The 18,225-nt window shown below is 42.7% G+C and overlaps 1 protein-coding gene across 5 annotated transcripts in view; it reads left to right on the top strand.

Moving 5' to 3' along the window:
* The window catches only part of LOC110523902 (band 4.1-like protein 4), an 85,001-nt gene that overhangs the window by 31,593 nt on the left and 35,183 nt on the right, over positions 1–18,225 (top strand). For 4 of the 5 annotated variants that reach the window (XM_021603035.2, XM_021603036.2, XM_021603034.2 and 1 more), the window contains exons 4-5: positions 17,354–17,405; positions 17,552–17,630. In XM_021603035.2, coding sequence (XP_021458710.1) covers positions 17,354–17,405; positions 17,552–17,630 — 131 coding nt within the window. Of the gene's footprint in view, positions 1–7,426; positions 7,562–17,353; positions 17,406–17,551; positions 17,631–18,225 lie in introns of those variants that run through there. The other variant, XM_036977627.1, reaches the window with a different exon arrangement.

Here is an 18,225-nt window from a genome sequence, read left to right as displayed (position 1 = left end):
TACAGAGCCATAAAATAACACAATGATAGGCTGTGTGCGTCCCCAAAAGGCACCCTATTCCCTATGTAGTGCGCTGCTTTTGACCAGGGCCCATAGGGCTCTGGTCAAAAGTAGTGCACTATAGTGTGCCGTTTCAGACACAGACATAATCTCCCAACGTCCCCCCGCTCTCTCGCTCACATGGATGGGCGGTATCCTGTGCAATGCCTTCTGGGGGCTGTCGGCCAAGCCCTGATTTATCGTCAGACCTGCGCAGGATGAAAGCATGTCTCTGTACATGTGTCAAGACTCAAAAGCTATGTTTAAGTGAAAGAAAAACAGTAAAAGGAGACTGAAAATGTTGGAACACCAGCATCACTGTCTCTGTTTGACTTATCTAATGTATGACCTGACATGCATGCACTATGCACTATAAGCACACACCCAGTACAAGAGAGGATTCTTGTTTGAAAAAGAGAGATACATAGTTTTACTGCTAATGTCCCCGCTTAAAAGATAGACAAATTACATTGCCACGAGCAGAATCGCAGATATGAAAGATACAAGACGCTCTCACATAGTCACACACAGTATCTGCACAAGTGCACTTCACGCTGTTCACAGCGTGGCAGCCAGGGCACATAAACAGCAGATAAGTTGAGCCTCGCACTTCAACACTCTTAGTTGTTGTTGAAATTGACCCACTATGCTGTTTAATTTCTGCATCTAAGTCATATCGCTGAGTCTACCTTTAACCCACATAGCTCAGTTTGTTTTCCTCTTATTTCTCTCCATCACTACCCCTCTCTTTCCCCTCCTCTCTTTCTCTCTATGCCTCACCCCTCTATCTACCCCGTCGCTCTCTTTCTCTCTCTCGTTTTCCACCTTCACCCTTGTTTTTCCTCAGGGTTGTGTTTTTCCAGTTTATCTACAACAGATTGAGTTTGTCTGACAACCAGTATCCTGTTGAGATAATTAGAGATGATAAATCTCTGTAACGCTGAGTTGATGTTCAACTATGTTTGACCGGGGGATCTGATTTAGAATTTTTGCCTACCTTGTTCTTTTTTTGGAGATAAGTTAATTAATAATTCTGTAGAAAATAATCTTATTGGATAGATACAGAACTTTTACGGTCTGTTTTATAGAAAATGTATTTTATCAATGTATACACAGCTTTTGTTTATGGCAGGTTATCCTCCCTGTGCTTGGGTAATATTTGGCCCAAGGGCGTTTGCATCAGCATGCACATTCACATCATTCCTACCCTCTGGAGTCGTAAAGGACATACCAACATAGATACTGTAGCAGGTTGACGTTTATTGTCATGAATCTTGCCCTAGAGGCAGATTTCCGCTAGATGGGCCAGCTGCAAAGTCAAAATTGTCTAGATCATAAAAATTAAATGAAAAACATATTTAAGGTTATGGTTAGGATTTTGGGTTAGCAGTGTGCTTAAGTGTAACGATTCTCTTGTTGTGAAGTTGAGGCGGACCAAAACGCAGCGTGGTGGTTGTTCATTGTATTTTATTTACGACACTATACATGAACAAACTAACGGAAAAACAAGAAACGTGAGAACTCAAAACCTAATACAGCCTATCTGGTGAACACTACACAAAGACAGGAACAATCACCCACAAACACAGTGAAACCCAGGCTACCTAAGTATGATTCTCAATCAGAGACAACTAATGACACCTGCCTCTGATTGAGAACCATACTAGGCCGAAAACATAGAACTGCCCCAAAACATAGAAAAACAAACAGACTACCCACCCAACTCACGCCCTGACCATACTAAATAAATACAAAAACAACGGAAATAGAGGTCAGAACGTGACAGTACCCCCCCCCAAAGGTGCGGACTCCGGCCGCAAAACCTTGACCTATAGGGGAGGGTCTGGGTGGGCGTCTGTCCGCGGTGGCGGCTCTGGCGCGGGACGCGGACCCCACTTCGCCATTGTCCTAGTCCGCCTTATTGTCCGCCTCCGTGGCTTACTCACCCTGCCCACCCCTCTCAATGACCCCACTGGACAGAGGGGCTGCTTGGGACAGAGGGGCAGCTGCTCGGGACAGAGGGGCAGCTGCTCGGGACAGAGGGGCAGCTGCTCGGGACAGAGGGGCAGCTGCTCGGGACAGAGGGGCAGCTGCTCGGGACAGAGGGGCAGCTGCTCGGGACAGAGGGGCTCCGGCAGAGGCGCCGGGCAGGCGGGAGGCTCCGGCAGCGGCGCCGGACAGGCGGGAGGCTCCGGCAGCGGCGCCGGACAGGCGGGAGGCTCCGGCAGCGGCGCCGGACAGGCGGGAGGCTCCGGCAGCGGCGCCGGACAGGCGGGAGGCTCCGGCAGAGGCGCCGGACAGGCGGGAGGATCCGGCAGAGGCGCCGGACAGGCGGGAGGCTCCGGCAGAGGCGCCGGACAGGCGGGAGGCTCCGGCAGAGGCGCCGGACAGGCGGGAGGCTCCGGCAGCGGCGCCGGACAGGCGGGAGGCTCCGGCAGCGGCGCCGGACAGGCGGGAGGCTCCGGCAGCGGCGCCGGACAGGCGGGAGGCTCCGGCAGAGGCGCCGGACAGGCGGGAGGCTCCGGCAGAGGCGCCGGGCAGGCGGGAGGCTCCGGCAGCGGCGCCGGGCAGGCGAGAGGCTCCGGCAGAGGCGCCGGACAGGCGGGAGGCTCCGGCAGAGGCGCCGGATAGGCGGGAGGCTCCGGCAGAGGCGCCGGACAGGCGGGAGGCTCCGGCAGAGGCGCCGGACAGGCGGGAGGCTCCGGCAGAGGCGCCGGACAGGCGGGAGGCTCCGGCAGAGGCGCCGGACAGGCGGGAGGCTCCGGCAGAGGCGCCGGACAGGCGGGAGGCTCCGGCAGAGGCGCCGGACAGGCGGGAGGCTCCGGCAGAGCTGGAGAGGAGGAAGGCTCTGGACGGATGGGCCGGAGAGACAGCCTGGTACGGGGAGCTGCCACCGGAGGGCTGGGGTGTGGAGGTGGTGACGGATAGACCGGGCCGTGCAGGCGCACTGGAGCTCTTGAGCACCGAGCCTGCCCAACCTTACCCGGTTGAATGGTCCCGGTCGCCCTGCCAGTGCGGCGAGGTGGAATAGCCCGCACTGGGCTATGCAGGCGAACCGGGGACACCGTGCGCAAGGCTGGTGCCATGTAAGCCGGCCCAAGGAGACGCACTGGAGACCAGATGCGTAGAGCCGGCTTCATGGCACTTGGCTCGATGCCCACTCTAGCCCGGCCGATACGCGGAGCTGGAATGTACCGCACCGGGCTGTGCACCCGCACTGGGGACACCGTGCGCTCCACAGCATAACACGGTGCCTGCCCGGTCTCTCTAGCTCTCCGGTAACCACAGGAAGTTGGCTCAGGTCTCCTACCTGGCGTAGCCATACTCCCTGTTAGCCCCCCCCCAAGAAATTTGGGGCTGACTCCCGGGCTTCCATCCACGACGCCGCGCTGCCTCCTCGTACCAGCGCCTCTCCGCTTTCGCCGCCTCCCGTTCTTCCTTGGGGCGGCGATATTCTCCTGGCTGAGCCCAAGGTCCTTTACCGTCTAATTCGTCCTCCCATGTCCATACCTCCTCGCGCTGCTCCTGCTGCTGCTTTCTCCTTTGCCCATTACCACACCGCTTGGTCCTGTTGTGGTGGGTGATTCTGTAACGATTCTCTTGTTGTGAAGTTGAGGCGGACCAAAACGCAGCGTGGTGGTTGTTCATTGTATTTTATTTACGACACTATACATGAACAAACTAACGGAAAAACAAGAAACGTGAGAACTCAAAACCTAATACAGCCTATCTGGTGAACACTACACAAAGACAGGAACAATCACCCACAAACACACAGTGAAACCCAGGCTACCTAAGTATGATTCTCAATCAGAGACAACTAATGACACCTGCCTCTGATTGAGAACCATACTAGGCCGAAAACATAGAACTGCCCCAAAACATAGAAAAACAAACATAGACTACCCACCCAACTCACGCCCTGACCATACTAAATAAATACAAAAACAACGGAAATAGAGGTCAGAACGTGACATTAAGGTTAGGGTTAATGAGGAACTGCCCCTGCTGATTTGGCCAATTTTTTTGGCTTGCTCCTCAAAACATTCTGGCGGCCATGACAGAAGCCAAACGTGAGTTGGCTTGAGTGTGGTTTGAATGGGTCAGTAGCCTACAGAGTAATATATCATTTATGTAGATATTTCAAAACCAGGGTTCCCCAAATATGAAAGACTGTAAAAACACCAGGAAATCATCACCAAATGATTTTAATTTTGGAAATATATTCCCAAGTATTTCGTATAGAGAAATTACTATGTTTTAGTCAAATGTTATATCTGTTTGGGCTTCTTTCGGTCAATTTGCAATCTAAACATTTTTTTGTAATTATCTTCCAACCCCCCCAACCATCCACTCAATAAAATGTTTTGCCTGCTGCTGAATCTAGTTGATGATCCCTGTTCTAAACTAAGTGTTCTGATAACTTTCAAATGTAGTAACAGGTCCATGTAGTTTAAACAACCTTTTACATAATGCCATAGAAGTAGTGTTCTGCTAATATAACAACGTGCACCTTTCATTCCCAGACGATACAGACACTGTGCCTATCGGCATTTTGTCTGGTGGTAATGGGGCTACCTTGGCAAACATGTCAGAGTGGTCATACCTTCCTGTATGATGTCCCGTATACAACACGAGTTCCCTCCCCATATTGACTGATACCTTTCAATTCAATACTTTATCAAGACAATACAAGTAAAAGTTGTCTAATAAGTTTCCTGTAGTTCTTGACCAGGTTTGCACACACTGCAGCAGGGATTTTGGCCCACTCCTCCATACAGACCTTCTCCAGATCCTTCAGGTTTCGGGGCTATCGCTGGGCAATACGGACTTTCAGCTCCCTCCAAAGATTTTCTATTGGTTTCAGGTCTGGAGACTGGCTAGGCCACTACAGGAAACGTATGATCTCTGTAATTGCAAACAAAGGTTTCTGTACCAAATATTAAGTTCTGCTTTTCTGATGTATCAAATACTTATGTCATGCAATAAAATGCAAATTAATTACTTAAAAATCATACAATGTGATTTTCTGGATTTTTGTTTTAGATTCCGTCTCTCACAGTTGAAGTATACCTATGATAAAAATTACAGACCTCTACATGCTTTGTAAGTAGGAAACACTGCCAATTTAGCAGGTTATCAAATACTTGTTCTCCCCACTGTATATATTTTCACTCCTTCACTCATGCTGCCAAACATACCCTTGTAAAACTGACTATCCTACCGTTCCTTGACTTCGGCAATGTAATTTACAAAATAGCCTCCAACACTACTCAGCAAACTGGATGTATTCTATCACAGTGCCATCCGTTTTGTCACCAAAGCCCCATATACTACCCACCACTGCGACCTGTATGCTCTCGCTGGCTGGCTCTCGCTACATATTCATCGCCAAACCCACTGGCTCCAGGTCATCTATAAATCTTTGCTAGGTAAAGCCCCACCTTATCCCAGCTCACTGTTCACCATAGCAACACCCACCCATAGCACGCGCTCCAGCAGGTATAATTGCACTGGTCATCCCCAAAGCCACTTCCTTTGGCCGCCTTTCCTTCCAGTTGTCTGCTGCCAATGACAAACAAATTGCAAAAATCACTGAAGCTGGAGTCTTATCTCCCTCTCTAATTTTAAGCATCAGCTGTCAGAGCAGCTCATCGATGACTGTACCTGTACACAGCCAATCTGTAAATAGCACACCCAACTACCTCCTCCCCATATTGCTATTTATCTTCTTGCTCTTTTGCACCCCAGTATCTCTACTTGCACATCATCATCTTCACATGTATCACTCCAATGTTAATGCAAAATTGTTATTATTTCGGCCTCTATGGCCTATTTATTGCCTTCCCTACTCTTCTACATTTGCACACACTGTACATAGATTTTTCTATTGTGTTATTGACTGTACTTTTCAGCATTTATGGGTTCGATTACAGGCTCAAAATGGCCAGAAACAAATAACTTTCTTCTGAAACTCGTCAGTCTATTCATGTTCTGAGAAATGAAGGCTATCCCATGTGAGAAATTACCAAGAAACTGAAGATCTCATACAACACTGTGTACTACTCCAATTTGACAGAGCTTGAAAACATTTTAAAATAGTAATAGGCAAATGTTGCACAATCCAGGTGTGGAAAGCTCTTAGAGACTTACCCATAAAGCCTCACAGGTGTAATTGCTGCCAAAGGTGCTTCTACAAAGTATTGACTCAGGGATGTGAATACTTATGTAAAATTATATATTTTTGTATTTTATTTCCAATACATTTCCAAAAAAATTCTAAACATGTTTTCACTTTGTCATTATGCGTGTAGACAGGTGAGAAAAACATCTCTTTAATCAATTTAGAATTCAGGCTGTAACACAACAAATGTGGAATAAGTCAAGGGGTATGAATACTTTGGTGAGCACTTTGCCAGAGCCCCCATAGCAGCATAGATCAGCGCTTGGCTCCTCATCATAGATACTGGTCGGTCTCTCTCACACACACACACACACACACACACACACACACACACACACACACACACACACACACACACACACACACACACACACACACACACCATTATCAATGGTGGTTATGATGAGCCTGGTGGAACCAACCTGATCGTTGTGTTCACCTTTCTGTTTCACTTCAGATATCGGCGGCAGGTAGCCTAGTGGTTAGAGCTTTGGACTAGTAACCGAAAGATTGCAAGATCGAATCCCCGAGCTGACAAGGTAAAAATCTGTTGTTCTGCCCCTGAACAAGGCAGTTCCTAGGCAGTCATTGAAAATAAGAATTTGTTCTTAACTGACTTGCCTAGTTAAATAAAGGTAAAGTAAATTAAATAAATATCATAAAATGGGAAGTGAAACATAATGGTGAACAAGCATTAAGCTTGTTCCACCAGGCCTGGACATTATTTTCATCTAAGAAGTAGAAAAGAAGCAGAAAATAATATCAGTTTACATAAAATACGTTTCACAATTGGGTTATCAAATGTAATGAAGTGGGTTACCTTCTGTATTTGTGAAGGTTAATGTCCGGATACTTGCCAACATGTGGCTGACTGTTCCATTCGTAGGAATGCTCACAGCGAAGTCTGCATGATGCTGATCAGGGCCCCCTTGCTGGTATTCTCTATGCTGCATGTTCAGCTGCAAACTATAAATCTCTTGAACAACTGCAGCAGGCAATCTTATGAGGTGGTGTTGAATGAGAGGGCCTCTGACATGTTGATATATTAGACAGCCAAGTGGTAAATTTTAACATTCCATATAACACACATTACCTGTCGCTGTTGATGAAAGTGTCTGTGTCATCAGGGAATTAACTCAGGTCACTATCAGAGGCCTCATGATGGCGTGTCCTTTTCATAAGAGTTGTGGGAGACTCTGGCACACTTTTAGTCTGAGGTCTTGCCTGACAAGCTGTGAAAATAGCAAGATAACAGTGAATGAAATTATTTTTGGAGGTTGCTAAACCATTGAAATCACATTACTGGACATGTTAGGATACTCATCTTTGCTCCTTCTGGTAGGTCCCAGCTTCCATTCATGGCCAGGGGATCAATCAGGCACCCAACGGTGTACTTGTCTAACAGAAAAACAGGGTAAACGGTTGTCATTATCCTTTAATTATAAACATAGCTCGAGAAATAACGTAATCTTGTTTGGAAGCTAATTATATGCTTTACAGACGTAGTCTGACTGGCTCCAGATTGGATTGTATTCAGGCCGGTGGTGCCGTTACACTACGCAACCAACTGTGATATGTTTTGCTTTAGTACTGGGTTGGTTTGAGTTTGTTGCTGCTAGTTAGTACACTATTGTGGTCAGACACGAGTTAGCTAGTACCACTATAGCTGCATCCAATATATATTTGTGCCCTAGACATGGGTTGCACCTCAGAGGCTAATGTGACTGTTTTGTCTAAATTACACTAATTTAGTGGCATAAAAATATGACATTGCTAAAGTAGGAAAATAATTAGTAGGAAACAACTGCCATATTAAGATGTCGTCGAATTTACTTTAGAGAGATGGCATTGTTGCCATTACTGTTACTATCAAAGATAATCATAAAAGCTAACAATGCTAATCTTAGCTAGCTAAAATACGGTGGTCCCCTCAGACTTAGTTAGCTGGCTAAAGTTATACTGCATCTACATTCAATCTGGCGACATCGTGATAAATGGTTTTCCTACTAATTATTTGTCTCCTTTTTCAATGTTATCGTGTTTCCAAGCCAAATCTGAGTTGTATTGATGTACGCTAACATTAGCCAGCTAGCTAGGTAGCTAGCTAGTTAAGTATATAGCTAGGTAGTTGGTAGCTAGCTAGCTAATGTCAGCTATGCTAGCAATGATAGTAGGGCCGGGCGATGTGGACTAGAAATCATATCTCAATTTTTTTTCAAACTAATGGGCGAATCACAATATATATTGTAGCTTGATTTTTTTTTTTTCTCTCTAAATGAGCGTTGTTGCACAATTAAAAGTCAATACACTGCATTTCAAACAGTCGGGAATAATCTAATTAATTCAGAGTTTATAAAATTATACCTAAACTAAATATAAGCCGTCAAGCATAAGACCCACTAATAATCAAAATAGTTTAACCTGCTTTTTTGCAATAATTAATGATCTGTCTTTCAAGTCTATGAAAATGCTAATTTTGTTACAAATTGAACAATAACCATGCACATTCACTAACTGACCAACTGCTGGTCGCAGGCAATATAGAAAATTAACAAAGGTTTCATAAGCAATCTCTCAAGCATAACTGCTAGTGAGTAGCCAGCTAGTCTTTATATTTTAAGCCTAGTCAACTTGGATCTATTTTCTTGCAGAACAGAACAGTTGAACTGCTATGAATACACCATTCTGTCTGTCTCCAACTGTTTGAACAATGTCGCTACAATAGCCTGTTCACTTTGTTGAGATGTTGAAATCAAGTGGCCTACCTGGATAAGATGATTATTGTATTTTCTTTATTTAACTAGGCAAGTCAGTTAATTAAGGACATATTCTTATTTACATTGACGGCCTACCCCGGACGACACTGGGCCCGTTGTGCGCCGCCCTATGGGACTCCCAATCACGGCCGGATGTTTACTTATGAGAACGAGTTGCCAATTCCTTATATAAATGTAAATGCATATTTTTTATGCTCATTGCACATTTATAAAACACAGACTAGACAGTTTGGCTAAAATTCTGCTAGTGGTACTGCAATGCTGCGCACGATAGAAACTGAAAATGAATTCATACTCCCGTTTTAGTAGGGCAAACTTTTGGGAGTTGAGACATAAAAAGGGAATCATTGCAAAGGTTACGTTCTCCTCTATTACAGTCAAATAATGTCTCAAGAATATTATATTTCGTCTTTGTTGTGAGTGGCACGGGAGGCGCTTGGTGTCTGTGGGAATGGGAAGGTGTGCAGTGTACACAGCACAGAAGGAGCAAAGGAGACGAAACCAAAAACACAAACACTCATAAAAACAGAAAAAATAAATAAAACTTGATTCTTGAGATGCAGGCATTTGGAACATCGTGCTAAAACATACATTCTAATCTAGATGATAGTGATAATAATTATCAAAATATACATAAACATATGCATATTTGGTCTAGCTACCGGTATACTCACCACCACTGGGGACCAACGAACTCCAACCACCTATTCCGCATGATACGGTCATGCGGCAGGGAATGCAAACCATAGATTTTGGCTGTGCATCTTGCTGGAAGCATGCATTGCATGGTTGATCCGTATAGGGCTTTTCAGTCTCAACTGGCCGTGATCTTTTGAACGTGTTGGTTTTGTGCAATGAAAAGAATGAGCCCCATTCAATGAAGGGAAGCGGAAAGGGAATTTGAACGTAGAGCTTGGCAAAAGGAGGCATGATTTTTTTTGACATAACTGTAATCCAAACACAACCGTTATTTACTTGTGACACTGAGATTCCAAATTCCATTTTAGACCAAAATTATCCTATTTACACTTTGTAGTACATTTTGACACTAGAGTAAATGTTTCTGACTCGTATTGATGCCATATAGGCCATTTTCAAAGGGGTTCGTTGTTTTAATTCAGGGTTAGGTTTAAAATCGTATTTTATGACTTTATGGCTGTGCCAGCTAGTGACCACTCTGTAGCGCTGCCTCCTGGGAAAGATTTATGACAATAAATCCCAACCTCAGCACACCTATAATCAAAACCTATCAATTAAAATAGACATCTCTGTAATTTATATGGGACTGCCTGGGGCCATAACAGTGTTAATTTTGGTAACTATTTTAGATTTGGTCTTTTGACTAAAATACATTTTTTAGTCTTAGTCACATTTACATTTTTATAATTTCATCCTTTTTAGTTTGAGTTAATATCAGTTAACTAAAACCCTGGACAATTTTAGGCTAATTTTAGTCAGTCATCTTAGTCACACAGTCACAATTTTTCGTTTTTTATTAAATAATTAATATTTAACTTCCATCATGTTATCTATTTAACTTCCATCATGTTCACATTAAGATAGCCTTGTCCTACTATCCCCTCCTATAGCGGCACATTTCTATTGTGGCAGATTATAAACAATGCCAGCCATGATTTACCATATAGGCTTCGCCTTTGTAACAGGTTAAACAATTTAGGCATACAGTTTTTTTCCCCTCCAGTTATAACCTTGGGATGGGGGTAAATAACAGTGAGATTCAGAGCCTGGGCCTCTCAGTATTGGCCTATTGGAACAGAGTATGAGCCTCTCAGTCAGACCTATCAATCAAACTGTCCTAACTTAACTTCCTATTGAAGTGGTGCATGGTCGGGGCAGCCTCGCCCCATGATGACAGAACATTTTAATTTATTTATTATCTATCTATTATTAATTAGTTCCATTCACTGGGGGACTGAGCAGTGCTGAAGGGAAGAGAGACATAAACTCTCTCATAATTCTCATACAGAACAAGCTCTGATCCCATGTTTTTAAAATCCTTGAGGTGCATTTGAACAGATATAAATAGATCTAGAGGGGCTTTGTGCAGGTGCCATGAAAGCTGATAGACATAACCCATTAACTGGCCGTACTACACACATACACTACCTGCTTTAATAGATAAGGTTACTGTATAACTAAGGCTAGCATATTCCTTCATGTGTACACCATGATTAGATTTTTCTGTATAACAAAATAATATTCTTCAGTACATTTTCTTTATCATAACTGCATTATACTGCATTATAACTGCAGGCTATAAAGTATTACAAAAGGTTAATAAGTAGTAGGTTGTTGCTCAGGCTATCTTTCTAAGTGGAACTCCTCTGTCTTTGTCTGGTTGTCCATAGCGATACCGCCCTGTCACTGTCAGCCACTGCTCTATCCCCAACATCTCATTTGCATTAATTAGCATGCACTGGAACACACCAGCTGCAGTGATGTGATTATTGTAAATTAGATAAGATTAACCAATTCAATTAACTTATTCTAATTCAGTCACAGACACAGCTCTAATCACGTTCCCCTGGTCACCAACATCTGTTCCGGTGTGTTCTGGGTCGTTCATTAGGCACCAAGCGGAAGAAAATGTAGTGAAACCGAGAGGGACTACCTTTCCTGAACATGTCCAATAAGACATTTTCATTTTTAATAGACAAATATAGCAAAATGTTTTGCTATGATGTGCCCTAGTGAATATGACCCTGGGGCCCATCTGTGGTGTGGTGAGGGTTTAGGTAGAAGGAAATGGGGATGGTGCACAGCATCTGTCAGTGGCATATTTAAGTCTGAAATAGGTTATTCAAGGCTAACCTACCTCATTACACTAACATTTATTCATCTCCATGCCCCAAAAATGCCCCAGAATCAAAAGATTGAGCTCACAGACGCCTCCCTTCCTCTAACATCCCCTGAATTTCCATCTTCATCTTGGCTAGTAGCTACATCTCCAGAAATTCACATTAAATATATGGAATGCATATAAAACAGGACCTGAAGCTGTTTCTTCATGCAAGGGGTGCGGTGCAATTCATTTATATCAGACATGTAAGCAGTTTCAATAATGTTATCAGCTCCATGATCTACAGTCATCTTAATGCATAAAACAGTGAGTGTATAATGCTATTTATTGCAGTCTCATTTTAAAACAGTTGAATCCTGTTGCTAAGTTATCACGTTTGTTTTGAAAGTTTGCTGCCGATGAGACTTGTTTAACCTCTCTGCGCACGAACCCGTTAGCGGGATTAAATTCAACAACATACGATGATCGCTACATAAATAGTCATATTAAACATTAATGAAAATACAAGTGTCTCACATGGGTCGAAAGCCTAGAATCTTGCTAATCCAACTGCGTTGTCAGATTTTTAAAAATGATCTACTGCGAAAGAATACGATGCGATTATCTGAGAACAAAGCCCCATTCAAAAAAAACAATTTCAACCAGCACAGGCGTAACATCACAAATTGCAATAAACTAAACCGTTTACCTTTGACGATCTTCCTCTGTTTGCAATCCCAATGCTCATTGTTACACAATGAATGGTCTTTTGTTTGATAAAATCAATTTTTATAGCCTAACACGAAACATTTTGTGAACCGCTTGTCGTGAATTCCGTCTCATTCCATTTTCGACGACATTCGATGTAAATACACACACTAAACTTGACTTTTCCAGTCATGTTTGGTTTCATTGCAATCAACTGGTTTGTTTGTAACACAACCAAACCTGATGGGTCATTTCGCGGGACGTATTGACTGAAATAAACCGATTTGAAGACAACAAGTAATGACATCATTGTGCACCAATGATATGAACGCTGTTTCGTTGATTGACTGTATTTTAACCCAATGACCACTGATCGTCTTGAAATATAGCTGGGTAGATAGCCAAGGAGCTGAGGTAAACGGCAATATGTAATGTTTATGTGTTGGAAGACCAACCCATGTAGTAAACTCCGGTGTAAAGAGGGTCATTCGCCATTGAAGATTCATACCGGAAGGAGCAACGCATGTTACGCACAGCATTGCTTTGGTAAAGCGCATATTCAGCTGTTTATATATCAATCAGTATGGCGACTAAGTCAGGGAAAGCTAAATCTAAGTCTAGATATACAGATGTAGACACAATTTTAGAAGAAATTGATCGGGAAAGTGAGACAGAGATTGTTGGAGGACGATTAATTTAGCGATTCCCAAATGGAGGAATATCTTTTGAACGGAGAGGACATCGTTTTGGACTGGTAAGTTCTTCTCATGCTAATGCTGCTGTTTGAAATGAATAATATAAAATATTAGTTGTGATTTTTAAACATTCCTTAGTAGCAATATATAAAAATGTAATGAGATGTGTAAAGTACACGTTGGCTATACATTGTGCGTGGGGGTATGTTTATGACCCATAGTCTATGTTTGTGTGTGTATATATACATATTGTGGATTAGAGGGAGCATGGCAGAGATGCGTGTGTCTGCCGCTCCACCCCACCCCACCCCACCCCCACATGAAATAGCCTATTTGAGGCTGTTGAGGGGAGGGCAGGCCCACAACAATGGCCAAAGTGAAATGGAGACAGTAGATACAGCTGGTCTGTTGTAATATAATAAAGACAGTAGATCTAGCAGGTCTATAATAATATATTAAATCTTACGTTCCCTGTACTCTATATATATATGTTTATTATACCTGTTGATACAGGGCTCATATGTGAAACTATTCTAACTGAACATTTTCTTCCACAGTGACACTGACTCCGAATGGGAGCCCCGAGTGCCAAGGTGTTCATCCCCCACTGATGCTGGTTCATCCAGCTCCTGCCACAAGTGATGTTCATCTGCCCAAATGTATTTCTGCAGGCATGGATGTGCCTCAGGGCCAAAAGGGCACAGCATGGAGGCGTCGCTGTGTTCTTTGCAAAATGAAGTCCCCCATCACCTGTACCACATGCTTGGTGACCCTCTGCTTTACAGCAGAAAGAGACTGCTATGGCACCTGGCATCAGCAGCACAATATTGTGTAGAGGACTGAGGGTCATCCAAATAGTGTTATTTTGTAAATGTATATATATGTTTTTTCTCAATTATTTTTTTTTTGGGGGGGGGGGGGATGTGTTAGAATACCATTTTGGTATTTTGTATATAGTTATTCCATTCAAAATGTATAACTTCACCAATTTGGCCACTTGGGTACATTTGGGCTACTTGTGTGGGACACCTGGGTGACTTCATGATAAATGTCATGTTGCACACTCATTTTGGAAGTTATCATTCTGAAACTTTGCACAAGTACTGTTGCCCTCTTATGTTTTTCACTGAAATTGTCCCCATCATCCTATCTGAATGTTTGTTTTGTCTTGTTCATTTTAAAGATGATGATGATGATACAACAATAAAAATGAAAAAACATATGTTTTTTAAATTGTATTATCTAAACCAGATCTATTGTGTTATATTCTCCTACATTCAATTCACATTTACACAAACTTCAGAGTGTTTTCTTTCGAATGAAACCAAGAATATGCATATCCTTGGTCCTGGGCCTGAGCTACAGGCAGTTAGATTTGGGTATTTCTTCAGGCGGAAATGTAAAAAAGTAGGGGGGTAGCTGTAAGGGGTTTAAGGTCCAATGCAGCCATTTTTATCTCTATCAAATCATTTCTGGGTAACAATTAAGTACCTTATTGTGATGGTCTTCAATTAAAATGGTCAATAAGTCTCAAGCAAGACTTTTGCTAGGACTGTCTGGGAGTGGTCTGAGTGAGGTGCCTAAATGGATGAACCCATGGGAGGGATATGTAACCTGAGAACTAGCTGTTATTGAGAGGTTTGAAACTCATTGTTATTGGTCTATTCATTTATACCATGTAGTGATGTCGCCAGGCGGGCCAGAACCCCCTCCCACCAAAATATGCTGAAATTTAGGGCAGTCTTTTCAAACAGATCTTACACTAATTGGACATTATCATAATTTCCCCAATTTCCCAGTATTATTCCAACCTCATAGTGTGGAAATATAGATCAAATACAGGAAAAGCACATTTTGACTGCACTGGGACTTTAAGTTATTAAAAGAACAGAGGAAGAGAAACAGTGTGGTCAATCTGTTTTCCTCCTTAACATGGTTCCCAACAGAAGCCTAAGCTGCAGTGACATGAGCTCTGACACAAAATCGTAGCAAAGCATGGGCTCACTTTGACCAGAATGCAAATAATCATTTTGCAATAGAAGTTTGCAGTCATGATCATAAGAAGAAGCTCGACAACATCCCATCAGATAGACACCACTGCGCCTTAGCTGCTATAACCAATGATAAACACATGAATATATTTATGAGAAGAAAATATATATAATGTTGTGACATACACCGGATAGATGCAGTGAAATGTGTTCTTTTACAGGGTCAGACTTACTAGTATGGCACCCAAATTAGAGTTAAGTGCCTATTAACAGATTTTTCACCTTGTCAGGTATTTGAACCAGCAACCTTTCGGTTACTGGCCCAACACTCTAACCACTAGGCTACCTGCCACCCAGTGAATATACTATATAACCAGTGAACATGTCGATGTGGATTGTTATGTTTGAGGTGAAGACATGTTCCAATATCCACACTAGCATACTACTTTGAATGCATACCTTTCCTTCAAAGTCATATATTAATGTGGGTGTTGGAACATATCTAGTTAGCTTCATGTACTGTAGGTTATTCTTGTTTGAGACCTCCACAGTGTTTATATTACACATTGTCACGTAGGGTAATTGTACATTGTGTTCAGAGCGGCATTGAACATGCTCAATGATTAGCCACTGAAAAGGCTGTTTAAAGCAGGATGTTCTATTGTAAACCCACTGCTGTTGGGAGAGATGTCCCTGTACTCTGCTAGAAGAAATGTTTCTATATAGAACCAAAAAGCACCCTTATTTTAGCAGTGTACTCTGCTTTTTCTTTGAACCACTTATGCTATGTCACATTATACAACAGGGTTCCCCAACTGGTGGGCCGCGAGACTAATTTGGCCCGGGGGTGGTTTTGTTTGGACCCCAAATTTTCTGAGCAAAGCAATCTTTTTAGAATTTTCATTGTTGGTCATAAAAGACTGTAAAAACACCAGGAAATCTGTTGCCAAGTATTCATAAGTATTCATAACTCATAATAGAGAGACACGTGATCATATACAAATGTTAGCAAGGTTTTAGTCAAATATTGTATCTGGTTGGTCAATTTTCAGTCTACACATTTGTGTAATTATGTTCCTGCCCCGCGGCCATCTGCTCAATAAAAAGTAATCCTGCAGCAGAATCTAGTTGATGATCTCAGTTGTATTTTGCCGAATCAGTGTGACATAAGGACATTGTGCAGGCCAAGCAGTCTTGCAGGAGGTACTGTGTTTTTATTTTATTTCAAGCACTTATGTCACATTATAAAGCATTGTAAGGCTGTTGGTTGTAGGTCTTGTAGTTGACAAACACTGACAATGCGTCATCAGTGCATTCGACTGCAAACTTTAATGCTGAGACTCTGCATAACACATAACGGGGTATAAAATAAATAATATGGGGAGAGGGAATGGTGACACCTCCACACACTAGATCATGGCAGCTCTGACTGGTCTTCTAACCAGAAGCCTTTGCTTTAATACAGTAGCCAATTAGAACACAGGTATGGGTGGATCACAATAAAAGTCCTATACATATCACATCACATTCCTGTCCCACAGCATTATGCATCACCACCGTCCCATAAGGACTTCGTGCACAGAAATCCAGGCAGTCTTGCAGGAAGTTACCCAAATCAGATGTTCATTGATGTGGGAGCTAGAGGCCCAACAAGATGAAAAAATATCCACCAAAGACTGTCTGCAAATCCAAAATGCCAGTACAGTCGGTATAAGATCGTTCACAAAAGCCAGCATGCTGTGACCTGTTCTAACTCCATGTTTTATTGATGCAGATTTTAATGACTCACAGAGTCACGCTCCTTTTCAACAAGACAGTTTGGATAAAAGTTGGTTTTAATGTGGCTTCAGTATTACACCACAATTTGCATGACTGAACATCCCCCTCTGGAGATGCCTGCATTCTGTCCAATACACTGACTGCGCACTGCACACATATCGCTCAGCCATGATTTGACAAAGTGCATCTCTTTCTTCCAGCCAATTACTGAATACTCATGCTCAAGGTAGCTTGTTACAAAACATACTGTAATTGTTACCGTACACATAGGCTACTAGTTACATATTGCATATATATACTACTTATGTAAACAAATAATCATTATGGCAGTACTTTTTGTATGTAATTAAATGTCTTCTGTGTTGTTGTTTTTTTTGCAGTATTGGCTTGACCCCTCAAAAACCCTTTCGGAGCACAAAGATTTAATAGCGAGTAAGTATCTCCTCTTCTCTCTGCGTTAAGTTGAATGTCTCTCAGCTGTTTGGATACAGTGATTTACAGTAGAAGGTTGCTGCAGTTAGTGAAATAGAAGGCTCTCTCTCCCTCTCTCTGACTTTCTCTCTCTCCCTTTCTCTCAGCGGGGCCTCCATACACACTCTATTTTGGGGTCAAGTTTTATGCTGAGGATCCCTGCAAGCTAAAAGAAGAAATAACAAGGTGTGCATTGTCAGGACTTTTCATGTCTCGCTATTGTGTACTTAATTGGCTAGCACCTCCACAATGCAAAATAGCCTACATGTAGCACGGCCTACATACATTCAAAGTAACGAAACAAATCATGAAAAACTATTCAGTAAACTTTAATTTATTTTTATTTCACCTTTATTTAACCAGGTAGGCCAGTTGAGAACAAGTTCTCATTTACAACTGCGAAGTGGCCAAGATAAAGCAAAGCAGTGCGACAAAAACAACAACACAGAGTTACACATATACAAGCGTACAGTCAATAACACAAAAGAAAAGAGAAATCGAAAAATCTATATACAGTGTGTGCAAATGTAGAAGAGTAGGGAGGTAGGCAATAAATAGGCCCTAGAGGTGAAAATAATTACATTTTAGCATTAACACTGGAGTGATAGATGTGCAGATGATGATGTGCAAGTAGAGATACTGGGGTGAAAAAGAGGAAGAAGGTAAGTAATAATAGGGGGGTGAGGTAGTCGGGTGTGCGATTTACAGATTGGCTGTGTACAGGTACAGTGATCGGTAAGCTGCTCAGACAGCTGATGCTTAAAATTAGAGAGGGAGATAT

This window comes from Oncorhynchus mykiss, chromosome 5, assembly GCF_013265735.2.
Source record: "Oncorhynchus mykiss isolate Arlee chromosome 5, USDA_OmykA_1.1, whole genome shotgun sequence".
Classification (NCBI taxonomy): domain Eukaryota; kingdom Metazoa; phylum Chordata; class Actinopteri; order Salmoniformes; family Salmonidae; genus Oncorhynchus; species Oncorhynchus mykiss.
The sequence above is the reverse complement of the archived record's forward strand: the minus strand, read 5'-3'. Positions and strand labels throughout refer to the sequence as shown.